This window comes from Triturus cristatus, chromosome 7 (genome assembly GCF_964204655.1).
Source record: "Triturus cristatus chromosome 7, aTriCri1.1, whole genome shotgun sequence".
Classification (NCBI taxonomy): domain Eukaryota; kingdom Metazoa; phylum Chordata; class Amphibia; order Caudata; family Salamandridae; genus Triturus; species Triturus cristatus.
In genome coordinates this window covers 1,169,565,868-1,169,583,921 of record NC_140590.1, presented here as the reverse complement: position 1 = coordinate 1,169,583,921, position 18,054 = coordinate 1,169,565,868, and the positions used below count along the sequence as shown (strand labels likewise).

The 18,054-nt window shown below is 48.0% G+C and overlaps 1 protein-coding gene across 1 annotated transcript in view; it reads right to left on the bottom strand.

Moving 5' to 3' along the window:
* The window catches only part of SRCAP (Snf2 related CREBBP activator protein), a 1,742,136-nt gene that overhangs the window by 136,255 nt on the left and 1,587,827 nt on the right, over positions 1-18,054 (bottom strand). The window contains exon 32 of the mRNA XM_085618450.1: positions 7,668-7,850. Within this exon, the coding sequence (XP_085474576.1) occupies positions 7,668-7,850 (183 nt within the window). The remainder of the gene's footprint in view (positions 1-7,667; positions 7,851-18,054) is intronic.

The window sequence follows — 18,054 nt, the reverse complement described above, 5'->3', positions numbered from 1 at the left end:
ACAGTCGGGTACAGAACGGGCATGCCTTGAAACCGGGCATCCCTCGTGCACCAGAAGTCGTAGACACAAAAAGACGTCGACAAAAGTCCCTCAAAAAAGTCAGTCAGAAAGTGACTGGAGATACCGCTCTCTCCGAATCTGCGCTGGCTGGCGCGGAAAAAGAAATAACGGACGTCAGCGCGCGAGGGCAGCATCTAAGTAGCTACTGGGACTTCATCCAGGCGACCACGATGCCAACGACAGACGGGGAGCCGACCGACGCCACCTTCCGATGCGCAGAGGTACAGCTGACGAAAAAACATTCCGGATCCAGTCTGACGCCTGGGGGTAATTCTAAGGTAAGGAATCTATAACTAACATGTTTCTTTCAGATTATAATTCTAGTTGAGCCAATAATCTTTCCTTATTGGAAGTCTTGCACCCAGGAGCGCAACAGATCATATAATAGTTCCTATGAGGATTGGTCTAGATTTCAAGAAAGACCAAGCAGTTTATTACTCCAAGACTAATGAAATGAAATAAGCTTTTATATAGCGCGCGGCTACCCAGAGGCATCCCAGCGCTGCAGCGGAACCTAGAGTGGGCAGTCCCTTTATGGGAAGAGCCAGGTCTTTAGCAGTTTTCGGGAATATAATATGATTAGATTCCCTACGGAGGGACAGCGGGAGTGAGTTCCAGAGTTTGGGGGCATTATATGAAAAAAGAAGTCTGCCCGTTCTGGCCCACTTAATTCTGGGAACTTCTGCCAAGTCTTCTGTTAGCCCTGTATGGTCGAATCAAGGCTTTGATGATAGGTGGCCCGTTCCCTTCTGGAGACTTGTGGGCAACACAGAGAACCTTGAAATAGATTACCTCCTGCATCAGGAACCAGTGAAGGGAGCATAGGGTGGGTTTTGCTGAGCAACGATTGTTGTTACCCGTGAGCAATCTTGCTGTAGAATTTTGAACGATCTGCAGTTTTGCGACCACTGAGTTAGGGGCGCCTAGGTATAGGGCGTTGCCATAGTATATCCTGGAAAGAATTAGTGTGAGAAAGTGCCATCTTTCTTGCATGGTATGCCCCCACTTTTTGCAAAATTGCTGAATGTACTTTGATTGAGTGTATCCTGGGTTCCAGCCAATCAGGTGCCCAGGGCCTATGTTCCTTCCTTAAACCACACAAACTCCAAATTGGCAAACCCTAGCCACATGTCAGCCCCTAGTAAATGGTACCCTAGGTACCCAGGGTCTTGTGGCCAGGGAAGGCCTCTAAGGGCTGCAGCACTCATTGTGCCACCCTCAGAGGCCCTGTACCCTTACACACACACACACTGCCCTTGCAGGCTGAGTGTCTGGGTGCAGGACAAAACAAAGAGTCGACATGGCACACATCACTGTGTACCATGCCCATCACCTACACTGCCAAGGCATATGTCAGCCACCCCTCTAGCTGGGTGCATTACGCCTATGGTGTGGGCACAGGAGCAGGAGCCCTGTGCCCCTACAGTACCCGGGTCCATTCCTGGGCGCTGTAAGTGCAGTGCTGTCATTTAAGAGTACATGGTGCTGAGAGCTCGTCAAACACGAGCTCCACAGCACCATAATGGCAACACTGAAGCCTGGGAAGTTTGGTATCAAACTTCTCAGCACAATGAACCCACACTGATGCCAGTATGGGATTTAATGTACTAAGCACCCCAGAGGGCATCTTAGAGATGCCCCCTTACAGCTAACTTACAATCCACGTCTGCTCTGAGGCTGCCCGGGCTGCCACACAGCAGACACGTTGCTGGACCCCTGGGTGGGAGAGCTCCTGCTCTCCCGGGCCTGCAACAATGCACATCCTGGGTGAGGTGAGAAATCTCCTCCCCCAGGACGAGCAAAGGGAAGCTTCAAAGGCATGCCGCCATTTGGAGTTTCCCCAGGCCACTGCAACCCCCCACTCTGGTGGGAAGCTTGGCCGGAAACCCCATACAAGGACAGGGGATGTGCCAGCCTGCCCACCCCACCCCTCAGGTGGGGGAGGCGAGGTGAAGCACATTTCCGGGCTCTCGCCATCTTGAAGATGGGAGGCCCTACCCTATCAGGATGAGGCTACTGCCCCCCTCCCACAGGAGAGAGGCAGGATAGGGGGTGTACCCACCCCAGGACAAGGACCCATTGGTCCCTGGCCTTCACCTACCTGTAACGCCCCTAAATCTAGTATTTAGGGGCACCCTGAACCTTCCTTCCTCAGATTCCAGATAGAAAACTACAAGAAGAGCAAGAAGAACAAGGACCTGCCCTGCAGCTGCTAAAAAGAGAAGAAGACACCAACTGCTTTGGCCCCAGCCCTACCGGCCTGTCGACTCTCGAACCTGCACCAGCGCGGCATCTCTCGTGGCCAGCAACCTCACCAACCCCGGAGGACCTGGCTACCTTTTGGCTCTAAGCCCCTGGGACTCCCATGAGTAGAGGCTCTACTCAAGAAACCTATTTTTAACCCCTGGCAGCAGCCCGGAACCGCGGACCCAACACACTCTGCACCAGCCAAGCCTGGCCAGTGCCGGAGTGGACAAAGACCCTGAAGACGACCCCACGGCGACTGTGACCCCGAGTCCGACACCCAAGGACCCCCCTCGACATTCCGGAAGAAGCCTGCAGCCTCAGAACAGAGTGCCACCCCAACCGCGAACAACCAGAGGGTAAGATTTCCGACATCAAAAGGCACCCCTGCACCCGGCGCCCTGCGGCCCCCTGTGCCCAATCCCGGGGTACCCACCTAACCTACAACTACCCAACTTACCTCTCGAAGTGGTGGTGGCACCTGAAGCATCCTCGTCCCAGAGCTTGCAGCCTTTTTCCAAACCGGAACATTCCCATTGATTTCCATTGAGCGCCCGACGGCTCAAAAGCACCCTGCACCCAGCCGCCCGAGTGGCCCTGGCAGTGCACTCTCTACACTAACCTACTTCCCCACTTGCCCTGAGTAAGTGACCAGGAGCCCAGCTCCCACAGCCGCGTGGCTTGCCAGACAGCAGCCACCAACCAAGGCCCCCCTATCCCCCATAGGATAACATTGGGCCTAACTCTCTCTGCACCCGGCCGTCCTGAAACCGCTGAGGGTGAACCAACTGTACCTACCTGACACTGGGGGACCCCTGAGTCTATGCCCGGAATTTCAACTCTGCCAGTCGAGTACTTACCCTTAAACCGCTAACTTCATTTTCCTCATAGGGTAACATTGACTGGCTTTTTCTTCAAAAATCTTCTAAGTGTGAACTTTTCAAAACTGCAAATATTCACCAAAAATCAGCCAAGTGACAAAAACGAATTTACTCACCTGCTCCTAGGTGAGCTCCCAGGGCTGGATCTTGGTGCCCAGCCCTGACCCTGAAAAGTGTCCACAACTATACTTACCTCTAACTCATTTTTCTCCCATAGGAAACCATTGTCTGCTTTTCTGTGAAATTTCTTCTAAGTGTCTATTTTTGCAAACTTGAAATATTCTTTTAAAATCGTACCATTTCTGCAAACGAAATTACTTACCTGTTTTTGATAAGGACCCCAGTCCTGGGTCTAGGTACCCAGTCCTGGATTACTAAAGTAACGATAAAGTACTCTACCTGCAATTTGAATTTCTTGCCATAGAGATCCATTGAATGTTTTCTTTGAAATATTTTCTAAGTGCTAACTTTTGAAATAGCTAAATATTATTTAAAAATCATTACAGTTATTAAGTCGACTTTCATCACTTGATTCTGAGTACTGACCCAGGGCTGGATCTAGGAGCCAGACCTGGAATTCCAAAAGTAATCTGAAAAGTAATTTATGACAAATAACCTGAATTTACCATTGAGCTCAATGCATTGTTATGTTTAGGAAATAGGATTGTTTATTGCAACCAACTGTGACTGTTTACAAAAATTTATTGCTTAAGGCAAAAGTATTTATATTCAACCTCTCATTCTGAGAAAGTATATTTTTATCCCCTTTGTGGTTCTAAAAATAAAACAAGCATATATTTTATATATATATAAACCATTGGCCTAGAGTTCAGTTATTGAGTGTGTGAAACCATTTGCTGACTGAGTGTATACAATAAATGCTTTACACTGTCCTCTGGTACTGCCTTACTGCTCGACCAAGCTACCACTTTTGAGAGTAAGGTCATACCTAACTTTGACCTCTATCAGCCTCTGGGGGACTGTGGACTCTGTACCCCCTGTACCTATTAGGGAACAGTATATACAGAGCCACTTTCTCACAATTAGTGGCTGGATCAGCAACTTTTTTACTTGGCATGGTAATAGGGGGAGTACTTTGAGGATCATTCTGAGCAGGCCATAGCACGAGGCAGCGGTCTTCCTAGCATGGGCTTTGAAGGTGAGGTCTTGATCTAACCATATGCCCAAGCTTTTTATCTCCGTTTTTGGGACAGGTGCTGGGCCCATGCAAACTGGCCACATAGTACTTGATTTGAAGCTTAAGTGGTTTCCAAGCAGCATAAGCTCAGTCTTATCGCCATTGAGTTTTAGATGAGATAAACTCATCCACTTGGCAACTTCCTCGAGACAGGAATGAAGGTCAGTGGGCGACTGGTCAGCCTGGTTCAGTGCTACGCCCAGCTGAGTATCGTCGGCATATGTTACTATATGGATCCCAAAGGGGTATACAATATCCGCCAATGGGGCCATATATACATTAAAAAGAGTGGGACTCAAGGATGAACCCTGAGGAACTCCGCACTGCAGAGGAATGGATTTTGGCATTAAACACAAATCACACTAAACCCCAATTATCGACGCAAGAAACCATCTGATGGTCACCTTTTTGGAGGTACACTGTGCTCCTAACAAATAGCCTTGAAGCTTGAATTGACAATGCTGATGCTCGAAGCACAAGGAAATGCTACTTACATCCTAGTTTTCCAGGCCAAGGGGGGGGCGTGTTTTTTTTCAAGACCTACGAGTTCTCTGAAGCAAGAACATGAGATAACATTACAACTACATTGAATAGAGCTGTGATGATGGAATGAAAACAAATAAGAATATGAAATTAATAAAAAACAAAAGAACTTTAACATTGCCTCTTAGAATCACTTGGTGCTTATACGTGTGACAGCAAATTGCATGGGTAGGACTGTGATGTAACACTGTAGGATCATCTTCTACATTTCCTTAGCTGGCTTTGGAGAAAGGTATGCAACCTACTGGATGGCTAGGAAACCACAGACTGTTGGGTGAATGAATAACGAAAACACTTTGAACCCTCCTGATAACCTAGCAAGAAAAGAGCTACAACAGGGACACAAGGCTTACCAAAGGCTAATGTATAATAAGGTAATCAGAGCATGATCAACAGACAGCATTTGGAGACAAATGCGTTCAGTGTTTATTAAGGCACCAAGAACCAAATCACTGATAAAGTAGTGCCAAGAAGAGCAAGGTAGTGTTGCAGGACAGATGCTAAAGACAATGAGAACAACACTGAAAATTGCTTAGGTATCTCAGACTCTTTCCATTCCATTTGGTGACTCACATCAGCCCCTTGGAAGATTAGAAGGCACCTTTATTGATATTGGGTATATTTTACAAAAGCACCAGCCTCTTTCTTGCTGTATATGTTTATTGGGCTGACAGATGTGGGACAAGTGTCTTGAAAAATTGTGTGATATTAAATGGAGCAATGCTGAGTGAGCTAACAGTGGAGCATGTCTTGAAGTCGAAGGATGCCTTGACCTCAAGGAATGTTTTTTGCTTTAATACCAATATTGGTGATGAGGTTAATAGTCCTGTGACAGACTCTTAGGCCCCCTCCTTTCCTTCTGTCCTTCCTCTGTGGTAGTATTTGGGGGATGAGTATAAGGTCGTAGTGGAAAGATCAACCTCCCTGGCTTACCTTAATGTGCCTCTTTGGAGATTTCAAGTCTTGAGGTTTTTCTCTTTCCTTTAATAGTCTTTTAGGTAATTTAAAAAAAACAATCATTTCTTGGGAGGATGGTAAAAAAGATCATACACAAAATGTGGGCCACTCACAACCTTCTTTCTCTTGCAAATAAAGCACTTCTGAAAGAAATATTAGTTTCAGCATCTCTCGTAGAGAAATCCAACTGAAGCCCGGTTTAAAAACAGGTGGAAGTGCTTCAAACGTGTTGAAAGAAATGAAGAATGATATTTTGAGGAAAAATCTTACAAAAAGGGTGACAGAAACCTTAATGTGTTCTGGGATCCTTCTCACATTATCCTGTGAGGCAACTGCCTGTACAAGGCATGGGAGATAAAAGTTGTTGGTTCCTTAAATTGAACTGTTTTATTCAGCTGTGTTAGTAGGACAACCTGTCTAGCTGCAGTTCTCAATACTTTTGTATCAGTTTCCATTTCCCTTGGGCAGCAAGGTTGGGGTTTATGCTGCAATGTTGTTATAATAAGTTTTTCTTCTGAAAGGCAAAATAAAACACTAATAAAAATCAGAAAGTGTAGCCCATGATAGGCTGTGATTACTAGACAAGTATTTCAAAAATGAGAAGAGGTTCACTTTAATTTAGCATTTATGATTATCAAATGAAAAACCTACAATGCTGAACTAAAGTAGTAAGATTTATTTTTCTTCACTAAACTTTGTTCTGCCATGAACAGGAATATTATTTATTCAGTTGATGTGGACAAAGGATTTGTAAATGAGGTCTTCATCGCCAGGACAGTCACGGTAGGTGCTGAAGTAGTTAACTAGGTGTTGGTTGTCTATCAACTGGCTTAGTAGCTGCCCTTCCGGACCCCACAGTAGGCGTTAACCACCCACGTATCACTGACAGTAACCTTAGTGGTAATTTACTCAGTGCCACTGTGTCCTTAGTGTCAACTGATGCAAAGGACATAGAATGGAGGAGTCCCAGGTTAATGTCCCTTCTTCCACCACTTCATCGTCTTTAGTTGATTTTCTTCACAGGAGGATGTAAAGTCTTGTCAGGATCTTCATCGGAAGCTTCATTTTGGATGAAATCACAGAACCTTGCTTTATCACTTACTGTTCTTGCTGAAAATGCGGTGTAGTTTTTTGGTTTATTAGAGGAATAAGGCAGTAGACGCACAGCTCTTATAGGTCATAAAAAAAAAAAAGCTTTTTTTAGACCACAGGAATTGCAGGCCTAGAAAAGGGATAGATCCTTTTTCTTTTTAGGCATGTCTCCCATGATCAAAACATAATACAAATATTCCTCAAGCTAAACCTGAAATTTCAGATCCTCAGCATTTAAATTTGCAGTTAAAGAAGGTCCATCTTCAGAAGAGAATGCACTGTGAATTATGAAAATCTCAAGATGGTATGCGAGAAAGCTAAAGCTGTCAACAAAATACTTGTTTATGAATGGATTTTGAAGAGAAAAGGCAACTGAAAAGAGTAAAACTCAAATTATTCACATGACATGGTGTTGATAATCTGAGGTGTAATCGCCTCGGAGTTGGGGGGAATGGGGTTGTCTTCAGATGAAGTACATCTCTGTCCCAAATCTATGCAAATATAATGAGGGAGTTGTGCTACTAATTATACTGAAATGTATAGCACTGCATAAATGGATTCTTTTACACTACTGTTATGATTTACTAACCTGACAATATGGGATTATTCAAGCAGGTAAATCTGTGAAAGACCCGGTTTTAGAAGACACCTGCATGTGTTCAAGCATCACTGATCATAATAAACTCACATACCTGTTCCACCAAGGATGCAATTTCCTGTTCTGCCTTTGACATTTCCTCCTCTTCTTCCCTTCCTGCACAATCGTCTGCATCTAATGGGATGTTTTCATTGAACTCTGCAAGCTCAGCCACCTGTTCTGCCTTGGCCTGAGTCGCAGCTCTGATATCCTCTTCATCCTCAGCTTTACAAAGTGCCTGCCAAAAGAGGCATTCAAAATATAAAAGTGACATCAAAGTAGCAAGGCTGATACAACACAATGCAACTTTAGAGTGAGAAATACTGCAATTCCACAACCAGCATTCCCTAAAAAAAGTCTGGTACAACATATAAGTCTTTCAAACAAGAGAGCTTAAAACCACTATGAATCCACACACTAGACAGCCTGGCACAAGCCAATTTATCCACAAACCAGAGGGCCTGGCACAACACAATGCACCCACTACACAGGATGAAATGGAACACATGAAACAACAAAGAGCCCGCCTAGGACAACAGTCCTGTAGTCTGCTGCACCAAATTGTCTCTGCTGAAATTCACAATTGTGCTCATATAAAAAGGAAAGGATTAGGTTACTTACCCTGCAAACATCTGTTGGTTGCATGCAATGCTGTAGATTCACATACTACTGCCATCTAGTGTTGGGCTTGGACTGTTTCAACTTATTTATCTTTGAAGAAGTATTTTGAGTCACAAGGTATTGGTGAAACCTTCTCTACTTATGAATGTGCATAGGCATCTATCTGGAGCAAACACTTGCATCTGGGAGGGAAGTTGGGCGCATGTGTTTCTACAGCACTATATGAAATGAGCAGATGCTTACATGGCAAGTAACATTATTCGGCTGTAGCATGTGTGGCTGCAGATATATATGCGTTGTATCAACAAACTGTACTTCCCTATTCTGTGGCCAGTCAGTGGCTGGTGCAGAGGTCTGAATCAAAGTCCTTAGGACAGTTTGACTGACTCTAGTCTGTTGCCTTGTAGATTAGCCACACAATATACTTATTGAAGGAGTGTGGAGCTGACCAGGTGGCAGTTTTACAAATGTCAGCTAAGGGTATATTCCCAAGGAGAGCCATAGTGGTGCCCTGTTTGTGGGTTTAGTGGTTGGTGGAAGAGGGGGTTATTTAGGTATAAAGGTAGCAGCACTGGATGCATATGACGATCAACCTGGCTATATCGGTCATTGCTTTGATATATAACAACCTTTTTGAGGCTGTTGAAAGGCAATGAAAAGTTGTGTTTTATAGACGGACATCATCCTATCTATGTAGAACATGAGAAGATGCTTGACATTGAAGTGTGTGTGTGTGTGTAGTGTTCTCTCAGCTACAGTTAGGCCGGGGGAAGACGACCGGGAGCTCAATTGTTTGGTTAAGGTAAAAATGGAAGACAACCTTTGGTAGGAATTTCGGGTTAGTTCTAAGGACAACCCTGTTATTGTGGACTTAAAGACTCTTTCAGAATTAAGAGCCTGTAACTCACTAATATGGCTAAGCGTTCTAATGGGTATGAGGAAGGCAACCTTTCAGGAGAGGAATTGTAACGGACAAGGGAGCAGTGATTGAAAGGAGAGCCTAAGAGCCTGGTGATGCTAACACTGAGGTTCCAGATTAGGACATGTGGCACCGTGGTTAGTATTATATGTTTAAGGCCTTCCATAAAGGCTTTAATATATGACCGTGATCCTCAACTGTGAGGAATGTTACCAGTTATCCATATATGCACACGATGGAGGATAGCTTTAGCTGAATCGAGGTATAGGCTAGTCCAGACTTCTGCTGATACTATAGGTAACAAATGATGTTCGGTGAAAGACTGTTTAAGTGGCACAAGAAAACAAGTTACTTACCTGTAACTTTGGTTCCCCAGTATTGGTAACTTTCATAGATTCTCATGCTTTGTATCATTCCCCGTCGTCGGAATGGGAGCCTCGGTAAATAAAAAATATATCATAACCATAGAAACAAAAGAGAAAATAGGCTTAGGCCTCATCTCATTTTGTAGTATATCACCCTCTTTGTGTAAAAGAGCCCAAACTTTTGCCAGGACCAATCAGCACAGCCTCACCCTTTGGAACCTTCCTGAGAGAGCTCAGAGCCTCAGATTTTCGTAGCCGTTGTGCAAACAGCCACTACCTCAGTAAACCGGCAGAGCTTTCCCAGGGGAGGTGGGTGGGCGCATGAGAATCTATGAAAGTTACCAATACTGGGGAACCAAAGTGACAGGTAAGTAACTTGTTTTTTTACCCCAGTATTGGAACTTTCATAGATTCTCATGCTTTGTATCAGAGTAGTTAGCAGTAAATCACAAAAGCACATTTTGGTAGACACTTGGCCTTACATAACCATCTCAGTTTACTGTAAAAACTAGTACATGGTAATCAAGAAAAACAATCATTACTGAACCAAATGTGCTTACCAGGATGGAGGGATTGTAGGGAAAGCTCACCTCTCAATGAAAAAGATTCCTGAGGACTGCTTGACCAACACCAGCGTCATCTCGTCCCACCGACTCCAGGCAGTAGTGTTTCGTGAAGGTGTGTACACTGCTCCACGTTGCTGCCCTGCAAATGTCTTTGATAGCAACTCCAGCAAAAAGAGCCACTGAAGATGCCATCGCTCGTGTAGAATGAGCACGGGCCCTTCTGTCCAAAGGTTTGCCCGCAGCCTGATGACAGAATTGAATTGCACTGGAGATCCAGCGGGAAATGCCACTCTTAGCGAGAGGCAACCCCTTCCGTGGTGCACTGTAGGAAATAAATAACTGTGTAGACTTCCTGAAAGATCGTGTGCGCTCGAGATAGAATTTCAGACATCTCTGGACATCCAAAGAATGCAATGTTCGTTCCGCCTGGGTCGAAGGACGTGGAAAAAAGGAATTCAAAATCAAGGGTTCATTCAGATGAAAATCCGAAGGCACCTTCGGGATGAATTTCGGGTTGGTTCTCAATATTAGCACATCCTTTTTGAACTGCAGAAATGGCTCCACTATGGACAGAGCCTGGAGTTCACTAACCCTTCTAGCCGAAGTCAATGCTAAGAGGAGGGCTAGCTTCCAAGAGAGGAACTTCAAGTCCGCCCTGTGAATCGGCTCAAAGGGAGCTTTCATGAGCTGAGCCAGTACTAGGTTGAGCTGCCAGATCGGTGGAGGTGCTCGGACCGGAGGATACATCCGAAACAACCCTTTAAGGAACTGTTTTACAATCCTCGCGGACCATAGAGATGGCCCCGATGTCTTTCGTCGAAAACGGGATATGGCAGCCAGATGTACCTTGACAGAAGAGTGCGCCAAACCTGATTTAGCCAGCGACAGGATGTAAGGCAAAACCTGATGTGGCAGGGATTTATAAGGATGGAGTTTATTCCTCTGGCACCACAGACAAAATCTCTTCCATTTTGCCCTGTATGTCTTATTAGTGCTTGGCGCCCGCGCCTGAGACAAAACATACCTGCACTGCCTGGAGAGATTCAGATGACGGAATTCTCTGTATTCAGGAGCGATGCTGTCAAGTGTAGTGACTTCGGATCCGGATGGAGCACCTGTCCCTGATCCCGCGACAACAGAGATGGAATCAGCAGCAAGCGAATTGGGCGATCCTGGGAGAGAAGCAGGAGTTCCGTGAACCAGAACTGCCGGGCCCACGCTGGAGCAATGAGAATCATCTTGCATGGTTCCGCCCTGACCTTCCTGAGAACTCGAGGAATAAGAGGAATGGGAGGAAAAGCGTAGCAAAATGCGCCGAACCAAGCAATCGAAAGGGCATTCCCCAGAGATCCTCGATGGGGAACCTTGCTTGCGTAAAACCGACATTTGGCGTTCTCCGGGGACGCAAAGAGGTCTATGGTCGGAGTACCCCATATCTCGAACACTCCCTCCAGCGTGGCTTGGTCTAACTCCCACTCGTGAGTCACTTCCGTCTGACGACTCAGAGCATCGGCCGTGATGTTGAGGCAACCTGCTAAGTGCTCGGCTTGTAGGGTGATCTTGTGAGAAATCGCAAAATCCCAGATTGTCTGAGCTTCCTTGGACAGAGTTCGCGATCTTGTTCCCCCTTGCTTGTTGATATAGTGCATGGCCGTCGTGTTGTCCGTCCGGACCAGCACTGCACGATTCTGAAGTCTGGGAAGGAACGCCAGCAAGGCTAAGTGAACAGCCATCAGCTCCAAGAGGTTGATGTGGTTTAGGCTCTGTGCTGGACTCCAGTGACCGCTGATTTGAAGCTCCTGGAGTACCGCTCCCCAGCCTTCTAAGGAGGCATCTGTGGTCACCACCATAGGAGAAGGAGGAGTCTGGAATGTTAATCCTACTGCGATGTTCTCCTTTACCAGCCACCACTCGCAGGCCTTGCGCATACCTGGTGTTGTCCACACCTTGTCGTTGAACGACCCTTCTGCCTGGCGCCATTGTTTGTCTAACTCCTCCTGCAGAGGACGCATATGAAGCCTGCAATGCGGTATTAATGGTATGCAGGATGATATCGATCCGAGTAAGGACTTGTACCGGCGAACCGACACATTTTTCCTCTGCAGCACTTGACGAGCGGAGGCGATCAGCTTGCGTTGACGCTCCTCCGACGGACGAGCGGTGCATAGTGTCGTGTCCAGAATAGCTCCAAGGAACCTTTGCGACCTGGAGGGTATCAGCACCGACCTGTTGAGTTGAAGACCCAAGTGGGCGAACAATTGAATGCAAGTTGACACGGCTTGAGAAGTTGCCTTGAGCGATGGAGCCTTGACGAGCCAGTCGTCCAAGTATGGGAACACTTCTAAGGATTGCTTTCGGAGAAAAGCAGCGACTGGTGCCAGCATCTTCGTGAATATCCGAGGTGCAGACCGAAGGCCAAATGGAAGCACCTTGAACTGGAAATGGCTCTTGCCTACTGTGAAGCGTAGATATTGCCTGTGAGTTGGGTGGATTGGAACGTGGAAGTACGCATCCTCTAAATCCAGGGACACCAAAAAATCGCCCGGATTCAGTAGACTGTGAATATCCTGGAGAGTGACCATCCTGAAGGAGAGCTTGATGAGATAGGTGTTGAGCTCCCTTAGGTCTAGTATAGGACGCCACGTATCTTCCGTCTTCCGAACCAGGAAGAACCTGGAATAGAAACCCTTGCCCCTCTGCGAAAGAGGTACCGGTTCTATCGCCCCCTTGATGAATAGTTGGTGGGCTTCGAGATGTAACAGTCGGAGATGTTTTGAGGGACGGGCGTCCGGAGCTCTCGTTGGAGGAAGATCTTGGAATTCCAACGTATGGCCACTCTGAACAATATTCGAAACCCACCGGTCTGATGTTATAAGGACCCAGCTGTCCAGACAATAGGAGATCCTGCCCCCAACCGGTGTCCTTGGTAGGGGAGGAACAGTAGTCAGAGCCAGGAGGCCGCTATTGCCTCTTGGCATTGTCTCGTCCCTGACGATTCTGACGTCCTCTCTGGGACTGACGAGAGAAAGACGCCGATTTACCTTGGCGTTGGTTTGAGTACTGATTCTTATATGATTGTCCTGACTGCGTTGAATACTGACGCTGGTTGCCTCTATAAGAAGAGAACCCTCGTCCACGAGCTCCTCTGAATGCTGAATGGAACATTGCGATAATTTAAGGATCCTAAGGACTTTGCTGTGTCCGTGTCCTCCTTTATGCTTTGCAGGGCCTCATCGACATGCTTGCCAAAAAGCATTTCCCCGTCAAATGGAAGGTCCAGGATCTTATTTTGGACCTCCTGACGGAACCAGGTTGCTTTTAACCAGCCTTGACGGCGCAAGACTGCTGACCCTGCCAAAGCCCTGAAAGCGGTAGAGGCTATGTCCATAGCACAGTCAATGACTTCAGAAGAACATCTCTCTCCTTCCATGAGAACCTGCTTGGCCTCCTCCTGACTCGAATCTGGTAGTAGATCCATAAACGGCTCCATGTCGCACCACATTTGGCGGTCGTACCTGCCTAGAATGGCTAATGAATTTGCCGCCCGAACCAACAAACTGGCCATGGTGGAAAATCTCTTCCCTACATTGTCCAGGCGCCTGCCATCCTTATCCGGAGGCGTAGTCAAAGGTGTTGACGGATTCTTGGACTTGCTTTGTGCGGCCTGAGATATCACAGAGTCAGGCTTTGGTTGTCCTAGAAGACATGCAGGACTGCCCTCAGGGGCCTTGTATTTCTTCTCCAGCCGGGGAAGAACCTGGATGACCGTAGCTGGGTTCTGCATAATCTTGATTCCCTCATCCCACACATGCTCAATGATGGGAATTGACCTGACAGACTTTTTATACTGTGCCTTAAAGTCATATAGAAAACAGTCCGACTGTTCCACTGTAAGAGGCAGACCAAACCTTTTGGATGCACGCTCCATAAGATTATGGAACCCCCCAATATCTGCCGGAGGCGACACGTTAGTCTCCCGCCCTGCAGCATCCGGATCTTGCATTCCAGTGTCATCAGGATCCACATCCGGATCCCCTGGATCAGTTAGTGGGACCACGTGCCCCTCATCGTCGTCATCCGTATCCACATCCTGTGTATCCTCATTGGTAGGTTCCGGATACGAAGTCTGAGGAACCACTACTGGTACCACCACTGGAGAGGTACGCAGTATGTCTTTAGGAAGAGGTGGCAAGTCCACTGCCGGCCCTCGCGGAACCACGGATGTAGATGGGTGCACTGGTGGAACGTCAGGGTGTGATGGAAATCGAGCTCTGTAGTCCTGCAACATCATCTGCAAGTCCGTAACCAGAGTAACTGGTAAAGCTATCATGTCCTGTCTCAAAGTGCGAGGATGTACTTCCTGTTGAACATATTGCTGTTCCTCCTGCTCCTCTTGACCATAATACTCCTCAGTATCAGTCTCTTGCTGCTTTACATGCAGATCTGAGGGACTGTAGGCATCCCCATACTGCTCAACCTCATCCTCGTCCTCCGACTCATCTAGAAGCATAGATGGTGGTAAAGGCGTAACCCGCCTAGGTGAAGTCATGTCCGGTGTAATTTTCAACCTCTGTATTGAAAATCCTGAATTTTTAGCCGTCGACGGTCCCGTCGACGGAGTCGTCGTCGAAGGAATCCCAAGCGTCGACGAAATCGACGATGAAATCGTCGACGGCACGGTAGTCTTCGTCGACGGAGTGTGAATCGTCGTCGACAATGAGGTCGTCGACGATGCTTGAATCGTCGTCGACGGTAGGATCGTCGACGGAGCCTTTTTCTTCGTCGACGGCAAGCTCGTCGACGGAGCTTTCTTCATCGTCGACGGGACAACCGTCGACGAACTCGTCGTCATCCGCATCGACGACGACGTCGCCGTCATCGTCGTCGTGGTCTTCGTCGTCGACACCGCCGTCGAAGACGAGAATGAAGCCATCGTAGACGATGAAGCAGAAGCAGACATGGTCGACGGTCCCGTCGACGAAACCAAGGAAACAGTCTTTACTATGGAAATCGTCGTCGACGTACCTGCTTTAGTCAGCGTCGACGGACGCTGTTTCTTCACCGGAGCCATCTGTGGAGTTCCTGCAGAGTGTTTCTTCGCAGGCTTTTCCTTTTGGGACGGAGGAGAAGAATTAGAAACTTCCTTTTTGTCCCTAGAGGCTGTGTCCACACCAGCAGCCTGTCCCTGCCTCTCCTTTTCACTTCCGTGAGGAGATTTCATGGGACCAGCCTCCTCAGACCTTTCAGAGATCCCGTGAGGGGCTTTGACAGGGGGTTCCGCAGAGATGGAGGGAGATGACCTACCCCTCTTCTTTGATCTCCTGGAGGAGGTGCCAGAAATCGAATCCTCCTCATCTGAAGAGAGAACCTCCTTCCTGGTCTTCAGCTTTTGCAGCCATGTCTGCAACCGACCTTCTCTGTCCCGCAAAGTCTTGGTAGATAAGGTCCGACAAATCTTGCAGTCTGTGGCCTTGTGTTCCGGGTATAAGCAGTAAATACAACTCTCATGCTTATCCTCAACGAAAAGTCTCTTCTTTCCACAAGAAGCACAGGGTCTGAATAAGGCTTTCTTTTCCTTTTCTGACATAATGTCACTATAGATGTTAAAAGGTAGATTTCCAAAAGAAAAATTTGAGAAAACTGAGCAGAGCTCAGTGGAGACTCCCTAGCACAACGTGCGGTAGAAAAATCTGAGGCTCTGAGCTCTCTCAGGAAGGTTCCAAAGGGTGAGGCTGTGCTGATTGGTCCTGGCAAAAGTTTGGGCTCTTTTACACAAAGAGGGTGATATACTACAAAATGAGATGAGGCCTAAGCCCATTTTCTCTTTTGTTTCTATGGTTATGATATATTTTTTATTTACCGAGGCTCCCATTCCGACGACGGGGAATGATACAAAGCATGAGAATCTATGAAAGTTCCAATACTGGGGTAAAGTACAGTACTGGATGAACCTCTTCCACTTAGGGGAATAACAGGTGCATGCGGGGTTGGCCTGCGGACTTTTTAGTATGTTCATGCACTCTTGTGGTAGATTAAGGTAACCAAACTCTATGACTCAGGAATCAGATTGCTAGGCTGAGATGCCTGGGGTCTGTGTGAGAAAGTGCCATCTTTCTTGCATGGTATGCCCCCACTTTTTGCTGAATTGCTGAATGTACTTTGACTGAGTGTGCCCTGGACTCCTGCCAATCAGGTGCCCAGGGCTTATGTTCCTTCCCTAAAACACACAAAACCCAAATTGGCAAACCCTGGCCACATGTCAGCCCCTGGTAAATGGTACCCTAGGTACCCAGGGCCTTGTGACCAGGGAAGGCCTCTAAGGGCTGCAGCAATCAATGTGCCACCCTTAGAGGCCCTGTACCCTTACACATACACACACTGCCTTTGCAGACTGGGTGTCTGGGTGCAAGACAAAACAAAGAGTCGACATGGCACACATCCCTGTGTGCCATGCCCATCACCTACACTGCCATTGCATATATCAGCCACCCCTCTAGCTGGGTGCCTTATGCCAATGGTGTGGGCACAGGAGCAGGAGCCCTGTGTCCCTACAGTACCCAGGTCCATTCCTGGGCACTGTAAGTGCAGTGCTGCCATTTAAGAGTACATGGTGCTGAGAGCTCGTCAAACACGAACTCCACAGCACCATAAGGGCAACACTGAAGACTGAAGTTGGGTATCAAACTTCTCAGCACATTAAACCCACAATGATGCCAGTGTGGGATTTGATGTACCAAGCACCTCAGAGGGCATCTTAGAGATATCCCCTTAAAACTAACCTACAATCCACGTCTGATCTGAGGCTGCCTAGGCTGCCACACAGCAGACATGTTGCTGGACCCCTGGGTGGGAGAGCCCCTGCTCCTCCCCCAGGATGGGCAGGGGGAAGCTTCAAAGGCATGCTGCTTCTATGAGCTTCCCCAGGCCACTGCAACCCCCCACTCTGGCAGGAAGCTTGGCCGGAAACCCCAAATAAGGACAGGGGATGTGCCAGCCTGCCAACCCCACCCCTCAGGTGGTGGAGGCGAGGTGAAGCACATCTCCGGGCTCTCGCCATCTTGAAGATGGGAAGCCCTACCCTATCAGGACTAGGCTACTGCCCCCTCCCACAGGAGAGAGGCAGGATAGGGGGTGTACCCACCCCAGGACAGGGACCCATTGGTCCCTGCCCTTCACCTACCTGTAACGCCCCTAAATCTAGTATTTATGGGCACCCTGAACCTTCCTTCCCCAGATTCCAGATTCCAATATACAAAGAAGAGCAAGAAGAAAGAAGACCTGCCCTGCAGCTGCTAAGAAGAGGAAGACACCAACTGCGTTGGCCCCAGGCCTACCGGCCTGTTGACCCTCAAACCTGCTCCTGCTCCAACCCGGCATCTCTTGTGGCCAGCAACCTCACAAACCCCGGAGGACCTGGCTACCTCTTGGCTCTAAGCCCCTGGGACTCCCATGAGTAGAGGCTCTACTCAAAACCTACCTTTAATCCCTGGCAGCAGCCCGGAACCGCGAACCCAGCACACTCTGCACCAGCCAAGCCTGGCCAGTGCCGGAGTGAACCAAGACCACGAGGACGACCCCACGGCGACTGTGACCCCAAGTCCGGCACCCAAGGACCTTCCTCGACACTCCTGAAGAAGCCAGCAGCCTCAGAACAAGGGGCCCCCCCTACCGCGATCAACAGAGGGTAAGATTTCCTGACACCAAAAGGCACCCCTGCACGCGGCGCCTCGCGGCCCCCTGTGCCCAATCCCGGGGTACCTACCTATCCTCCAACTACCCAACTTACCTCTCAAAGTGGTGGTGGTGGCACCTGAAGAATCCTCGTCCCCGAGCTTGCAATCTTTTTCTAAACTGGAGATTTTCCATTGAAATCAATTGAGCGCCCGAAGGCTCAAAAGCACCCTGCACCCAGCCGCCCGAGTGGCCCTGGCAGTGCAACCTCTACACCTACCTACTTCCCCACTTGCCCCG